This window comes from Penicillium waksmanii (genome assembly GCF_028829765.1).
Source record: "Penicillium waksmanii strain IBT 27052 chromosome Unknown utg000002l:1.0-3326099.0:1.0-3328782.0, whole genome shotgun sequence".
NCBI classification, from domain to species: domain Eukaryota; kingdom Fungi; phylum Ascomycota; class Eurotiomycetes; order Eurotiales; family Aspergillaceae; genus Penicillium; species Penicillium waksmanii.
In genome coordinates this window covers 3,320,458-3,328,546 of record NW_026643249.1, presented here as the reverse complement: position 1 = coordinate 3,328,546, position 8,089 = coordinate 3,320,458, and the positions used below count along the sequence as shown (strand labels likewise).

Below are 8,089 nucleotides of genomic sequence, written 5' to 3'. Positions count from 1 at the left end.
ATCAGCGAACTAGAACTCGGGTCCCATTTTCAAGTTTACCACGGATTTTCAAATAAACACCCAAATCTAAATTGGTATGTAAATGTCCTCACAATCTTGAATCTTGATCGCGTGAGCCTGTGTCGGGTTTGTCCTTTTTCGTAAATTGAACCCTTTCCTTATGCTGTAGCAAATGGCGTGGGTTATCCGCAACTACAGTACTCGTACTCTCCCTTTGAGTCAGTAGAGTCGACATCATCAGCCGCATATCCGTTTTCATCAATAAATCGCAAATTGTAATGATTTCCTCGATGCATCATAACATGAATCCGTGGCTTTAGCTGATGGCTCTGGATCTGCGATGAACTTGCAGCTTGTGTTTCTGCCAGTCGCCGCTCCGTAGTGATGAGGACCTTTGCCAACTGGCTTTGGGTATCCACCAGTACGCCGGGCTTGCTGTTGCACGTGTAATCAGAAAAGCCATTTCGCCTTCCGCAGTGAAGTTTGGTGGGCAGCTTCGTTCCACCCACATTCTTCAAATTTGCCAAGGTGCCAGAGGTAGCTGATTTTGAAAGCATTGCAACGCCCCTGGATAACCTATCCTTTTTAAAGGGTTGTATGTCCAGCATAGCTCCTCAATAGCCCTACTCAGAACACTTCAAGTAACCCCCAAAGTCCTTCCACTTGAGAGCGCTGGCTTTAAGATTTTTTTAATTTCTTCTAAACCAAATGCCATGGCACCCCACCACGCCAGATACAAAGACATTAGCTGAGAGCATACAGCTACCAATCTTCGTAGTATAAGGATTGCTTGATCAGTTAAAGGCCCTGGCAGAATAAGGATCAAAAAAAGCTTCAATGCAACATCATCCTAAAAGTCGTAGACAAGACTTTCCTTCTCTTTATCGTTGATCCTTGTTGTCCGGCTCAGGTTTCAGTATCGGACACTCTTGGCTGTCCGTCACCTTTACTTCTTCGGCTGCCGCTGGCGACGCGCAGTAATGAGGTGTCTCGATGATGCTCGAGGATATGGCGTGATTCTCCTTTTTCAATAGCCGATCGAGCCGCTTCACGCAATATCATCATCATCCTGTACCACTTATCGAGGACCGCATCAAGCGCCGTATTGATTGGTGCGCCGGGCTGCGCTTTGTCGTGCGACGTCTATCGGTCGCTCTCTCGACAATCATTCCCGGCACTTGTCCGGGTCTACAGTTTCGTAAAAGAGGAAACATATCATCTTCCTCCTATTTTTTTTTTTTTTTTAGTCCAGTAAAGTCGATAGAGATGTTCAAGGTTAAGGCTCTCTCATATCTTCTTTTGTGCAATACCTGCACGAGCATCTTCAGTGATCTTGCTTGTTCCACAGGCTTGCTGGTAACGAAAATTTGTCATCGCGGCATTCCACGCATCTTTTTTGATAGCGTTTCAATTTACTGGTTCAATTTTTATCGTCACTCATCCAAAGATAAGCAACGCTTGTTTATAAATATGAAGAAACAAATTTTCCAACTCGCAGTATTTACTGTCCTGCAACAATAGCCGTTGAAGTGCTTGAAGAACTCAGGGCTGCTCAGCATCGCGTATCTGCATCCCCCGGACGCCGATAGCCGGAATATGGGCACCAGTATTAAACTGAAAAGCGTATTTGAGCTTGGGACATTTTCTCGGGGATAGAAGTGATGCGAAAATAAATAATAAAGCTTGATGTCCAAAACTACAAACGCAACTTTCTCTCATTCTCGGTCTTGAAATGTGGCGGTCCGAGCAGTTCCAAACTGAAGGTGCTGACACTGCGCATGACGGCGGGTCCTTTCAAATGGTGAAATACTCTTTTCGGCAACTTGAAAATATTTTAAGTAGAACAATAGAGATTCCATGATGTAACTCAATTTTCAAAGTCTTGATTGGTACTCAAAATTTCGCCTACAGGAGAACCTGCATATTTCAAATGTTCAAGGAGATTAGTTATCTGGCCTGTTGTCATGGTAGTCCTTATGAACTGGCACGCTGACTCCAGGATATCATTTGCTGCCTTGGGACACCAACAGTCGTAGCTGCGATACCTTGCACCCTGCCAAAGAGCAACGTACAACTCTGACCTTCAATGACAAACTTGAATCATTACATGTGGTTCCTGGAATCCAGAAGTGCACTGGCATGGACAATTACTCTTATCGGTTATGTTTGGTTGTTGACATTAGACATACCGAGAAGTTATGATACGAGGCGTGGATCAGCGCATATGCTCAAAGCGTATGGACTAGTCTGCGTTACAAGGCAGATCCGATCAAGGTGGAAGCAATCTAGAATAAAAGAACTTATTATTGGATAAAAAGAAGCATGCGGCCGAGGAGCAGTTGAAATTGCCCCTCTATGTCATTATACTCAATAGCTGGTACACAAATATAACAGTAGCACTGATTTGCCATAAAGTCACAAAGGCAGGCCACCCTGAACTGTGAGATGGTTTGCTGCAATAATAGTTAATTTTACGTGCGCTGAATGCGTCACAGTACATAATATGAGCGATAAGATCACCTAGAGGTCAAATTCAAAAATGCCTGGCTGCGTGTATGCGGCGCAGCATGAATTGAGGCTGTTGCATCCATCCTTTCGAGCTCTTGAACGAATAGAAAACTTGAAGTAATCATATAATTGAGACTTTCTCTTCCACCGAGGCGATACTTCCTCAATCGATTCTTTCTTGTCGGTTCTACAAAACAAAACATAAAGTTAACATTTGCTTATTGTTTTTGGCCGTTTCCTTGATACATGAGAAACTTTACCTTGTCATGATTCGGATGTCAGTTTGAATCCTCCAGAACTCCACTGTGATGAACTAGCGTATGTGCAACGCCAATAATGCGCACAACTTGGTTCCACGGTCCCTCTGGACATGTAATATAGGCGTATGGGTTGATAATGGTTATATATTCGATGTATGTAATGAACATCAATATGAATTACTAACCTATAATGGTTCCAAGTGGCATGCAGCTGAAGATTTAATTATTGATTCAAAAACAGGCCTCTTGAATCACAGCAGATTGTCTCAGAGAATAATGGGCTCTGCAATCCGATCTAAAAGTTAAGGTAAGTTATCACATGAATGAAATAATGTCTGAGTGGTCTTGCTGTTTTAATTAAAAGTGAAAGAAGGAAGGTGCAATTTGCCGGAATCAGGGAAAAGTCAGCGGTGCAATGAGAAGGAATATACCGACATAGCTCCCGTAGAGGTCCATAGTGATCACAAAACTGTTTGCTATCCAGATAGGCTCATTAATATGACTGCGTTATATATGATTATACACTGCGGTGAAAACACACAAGGCAACGCAAATTCGCATTATCGACCTACTACTTTATAGGTTTTGACAAAATGTTTAGATAACGTCGTATTTTGCGTTCGATGCCTTTAAGTCCCGAATTGTCATTCTGGTGGACTACAAGCTCTAATTTTCCAAGTAATTTGGGTTAAGGTAGAATTTAGCCAAACTGTTTAATCGTTTATTCCATGGGCCTGACTTACTTTTTCCCTGGTCGGCTATTGTGGGGAAACGCATCGTCAAATGCGTGTATCGAGTGGTATTGGCCTGTTACTCTGATACACGCTACAAAAGGCTTGCCTTCATTGATATAAAGTATCCAAGAATGGCAGAACCGAGGGCGAACGAAAATCAATTAACTCGTAGTAATACAGCAGATATTTCTCAGCTTTCTGTCTTCAAATAACACGGCTTGGTTCCTGATCTGGATCGATCTACGTGTCAGCGCATGAGGACTCGGAGGTATTGCACTAGAATAATGAAGTAAATATGTCTGCCCAACCACAATGGGATGGATAGCGATTATAGCCGTCCTAGAACCCAATAAGGGAGCCCTGGGCCTTCACATGGCCCTCTCTGGCACTGTCATAAGATGGAATTCCACCTGACTACAAATTATTCTAGGTGGTCCCATTTCAATTCCTAACTTATCAAGAATTCTTCAAATTCGACTACTTGCTGAGCAAAGGGTATGAACTTAGATACGTCAGGGGTTCTGCCGATTCGCTGGGGTATTACTTGCTTTAAAACACCAACGCGCCCTCGGGATTCATGCACGAGGGCTGTATATAGAGACGAATAGATATCAAGGGTGTCGATCAACGCTCGTTCAATTCAATCAGCCATTTCATGCCCGGTAGGCCACACAGTAAAAAAGCACAATGGACATCTATATACTCTATATATATGCATATCAAATTTAATTCATGCTAGTCATGCGGCTTCCAGAGGGCAACTTTGAAAATTCAGGACCTAATGATTAAAATACGTGTATTTTCGGCTGACAACGAACGTTCGTCTCTCCGATCATGATGGCATTACGGCGATGATCGCAGTATACAAATAAGAATTTCTACTTGGGTTGCTCCGTGAATGACTCTAAAGGTGAACTTTTGTAAGGGATGAGCAGCCTCAATGAGTCCGTTAAGATCGTCGGAAATTTTTCTCACAAACATCAGTTCACCAAATCCCCCTTCTTAGACGAGCAGGGCATGCTTCGCATCGGTGGCTCAACCTTTGTAGCCCCTATCCCAGATTATAAGGACTCGGGATGAAAGGAATCCCTATAGTATTAATAAAAAGTAGTAGAAGCTAAGTAAAAAAGAAAAGAGAGAAGCTCTCACGAATATTATGGTATAAATAGAATAGGTGGTTGTAGGTCACGTAATTAGGCACACAACTCAGGCAACATCAGTTCGTTACACAGATAGTAAGAGACCCTTTGCGTATTCAATAATAATCATAGTGTATTCAACAACCATAACGAACTGATAGCTCCATTTTCTCTATTCCACCAACATCACCTTAATGATCGCGCTGATTCTGCAGCTTTTCCCGGAAAGCACTTTCTTCCCTAACGATCTCCAACGGAAGCGTTTGTCCGACACCAAAAAGAATAAAAAGCGCCCATTTCCAACGGAAGGGGTTGACCAAGACGAGAAACACAAACCAGTATATCAACTCAGTGTATGTAAAGAAATCGAATGCTCTAGGTGGCGCTCCCTGCTTCATCCAGCGGGTAAAATCAATCCAGGTTTTCATGCGTCCTTCTGTCAGCTTGGTGCGCGGATCCGTCAGGAACATAAGCAGAAAACGCGTATAAATGCCAATATGGATGTTTCCGACCGTTCCGATGGCGTTTACGTAGGTGCTGTTATTGGCGCAGATACTCAGGTGCTTTGGTGGAAACACTTGAAGATACCAATCCGGGGGAGAGTAATTTTCTTCAAATGAATCTTGGGGAGGAATGAGAGTGTTGGGCGCTTAAGCCGGTCGCCATGATAATAATATCACCTTTGACAAGCTTCTCGCGGCCAGGGCCACCCTTAGAGGTATCTCCAGATCGATGATTGAAGAGGATTCCAGTCTTTTTGACACTATCAATATCACCACGCAGCCAACGGGCCTTGCCCTTTCGGATGAGGTTGAATAGATCTGAGTTCGCCATTGGAGTCGTCGTAAATAGACCACTTTCAGGAGCAATGTCTTCTAAATCCCGATAGAAGAATTTGCGAAGCAGCCACTCTGGTAACCATGAAAGAGATATCTCTTCGCCCCAAATGTTCATGGCCAGCAAGGACTGTACCAGAATATTGCGTGGAATAATCCATTTATCTGACCTAGAAAGGACGTCAATTTCAGAAGCTCCAGACGAAACTGCAAACTCCAGTGCTTCAATGGCACTTGCGCCACCTCCGATGATAAGAGCCTTCTTCCCTTTGATGTCCTTCCCGTCGAGATTTGATGAGTGGCAGATGGTACCCTCGAATTGATCTTGGTCTGGTAAAGTGGGCATTTTGGGATCGCCGCAAACTCCGACGGCTGCAATAACGCCGTCAAAGCTTCCATATTTCTCGGGGTGATCGTTAATGATCCACTTGCCCGGCGATTTTGCTTTTTTAACAGAGGTAACCGGCGTTCCGAATTCTGTGCGCTCTTCCAGGTCGTAACGTTTCCACAGATCGACGATTTGGTCGCGAATTTCGTGTTGAGTGGGATACGCGTGTTTATATTGCACGGTTGGGTGAAAGCGATACATGAGGCTGTGGATTTGCAATGCCGATGTCGAGTTGACGCGCTGTAATTGTGAGTGGCAAGTCGACTAATTTGTGATTTCTTGCACGTACACTCCAAATACCTCCTAGCCCTTTCTCTTTCCCGCGTGCCTCAAATATATGCACCTCAAAGCCATGGCCAATACAATGCGCCGCAGATGATACACCAGTCAGTCCGGCACCGATAATCGCGATTTTCCTTTTAGGTAGGCCCTTGTTGAAGGATTTCGACGGGGAGCTCGAGGGTCCAAAGACCCACGCGAAGAAACTTTGAGATGATGAAATAAAGTATCGAGAAAAGAGAAAGTATTGGATTCATGGTGAGCAGAGGGAATGACGATCAAGTTGAAGGCCCCTAGGGAGGTCAGCCGTGAATTGTGAAGGTAGCAGGAGGTGAGCCTGACGAGATCTTTAGTAGCTAAATCAGCTCAGCCCACACCTTAAGCTATAGCTACCGTCAGCTATAAGAGAGTGACGTTATTGTGGACCATCAGACAGGTTGTGCCATCAATTTTCCAACAGAAAACACATGGTTGCCGTGCGCAGGGCATGACGTCAACTGCAGGCGGATGCGGGATCTAACGTCCGCCAAAGCTGAATCAAAATGCCTTTGTCAAATGAAAGAAAGTAGCGAGATGATTCATATTCAGAATAATGATGAACAATCAATGATATTTTATTCCCACGTGTTTCCCCCAGTGCCGTCTCCAGATGTCTTGGGAGACAGATGTTTCATACATGCCATTCTTTAACCTATACCCCCCAATAATCGAAACAACCCCGATAATTTCCCTGGTGTCTATAAAAAGAAGTTCCCTATTTTCAAATCGAAATAGATTAATTTCACCAAAGGTTTTGCTGTCTATTTTAGCGCATAAAGTCTAGTGCGACGTATCTGCTTTGGGTCGTGCCGCTTCAGATCTCTTGCAACACATAGTGATAAAACTAAAAATATTTCATCCTTGAAAGAAGCTTTTTATTTACCTGATAGCAGAGACTTCCAGTACTCGTAAGCCATTGCTGAGTGAGGAATACGAATCACTAGACAGATTGGGGAATTGACTTGGTTTTCATTATCCGTGCGAAGATCGCTGCTGTTCCTGGCCATACACATGAACAGACGTTAACTTGACGTAACAATTGAAGAATAAGAGGTTCGAGCGTGCAATTGAGATAGTGCCTTATCCTGGATTGATTAACAATGCCCTGCAAGATATTAAATGAGTTTCCCCAGGTTTGCAATTTCCTTATTCATTTCCGTGGCCGATACCCGTCTCTCCGACACGACTCATCATACAGTTTGGTATTGCTATAATCCCATACCCTTCGGTGGAGTACTAAGTCAATATTTATACTATCCCAACGCAGTAGCCATGGTACGTGCAATAGGATCATTTTGGGACTCATACAGCGATATCCGCGCGCGTCGTAGCCAAGAACCCCGGAACCCACTTTCAAGTACAATTAATGCTAACCCGTAATTTTATCAGGCTCCCGTCGATTCCAACCTTGTAACAAGGCAGTCGAGTAGTGGCGAAAGCTGCCCGAGTACCATTTCCAGTGGTGGTATTGCAGGTATCGTCCTCGGCTCGATTGCAGGGACACTCCTTCTTATCTGGCTCTGGCGTGCTTGTCGATTGCCTGGTGCTACAGGCAGTAACACCAGCTCTGGCGTTGTATATGAGTCGCCTATTGTGCGCAGCTCCTACGGTCAAAGAAGACGTCGCGGTTCCTCCGGTACTACATATGTCGAGAAGCCCACGAGTACACGATTATATAAAGATGAAGTGAGAAAACCAGCTCGAATTTATGCAGCGGGCTATTAGTTAGAAAGGCACGCACAAGAAGATGCATGTTGCGGATAATCTTGAATTAAGAGTTTGTTTATTATTGTCGAAGGAGCCGGGAATGGATGTAATTTTGACTGAATATTCGTCATCTTGTGACGTTAATTGGCTGTACAATGTCTTGGGGTGATCCGATCTTATTAAGTATCAAAGGCTTGAC

At 44.0% G+C, this 8,089-nt stretch overlaps 2 protein-coding genes across 2 annotated transcripts; one reads left to right on the top strand and one right to left on the bottom strand.

Moving 5' to 3' along the window:
* Window positions 1-4,832: 4,832 nt before the first annotated feature.
* N7481_002900 (uncharacterized protein) lies at window positions 4,833-6,349 on the bottom strand (the record flags this gene model as incomplete). The annotated part of the gene is made up of 3 exons (XM_057262119.1): window positions 4,833-5,290; window positions 5,322-6,105; window positions 6,155-6,349. Coding segments are annotated over 3 exons (1,437 nt in total), but the record flags the coding sequence as incomplete, so codon positions are not given.
* A 1,106-nt stretch (window positions 6,350-7,455) lies between these two features.
* Window positions 7,456-7,908, top strand: N7481_002899 (uncharacterized protein; the record flags this gene model as incomplete). The annotated part of the gene is made up of 2 exons (XM_057262118.1): window positions 7,456-7,458; window positions 7,573-7,908. 2 exons carry the CDS (start codon window positions 7,456-7,458, stop codon window positions 7,906-7,908), a joined length of 339 nt encoding a protein of 112 aa, XP_057127050.1.
* Between the last annotated feature and the right edge of the window lie 181 nt (window positions 7,909-8,089).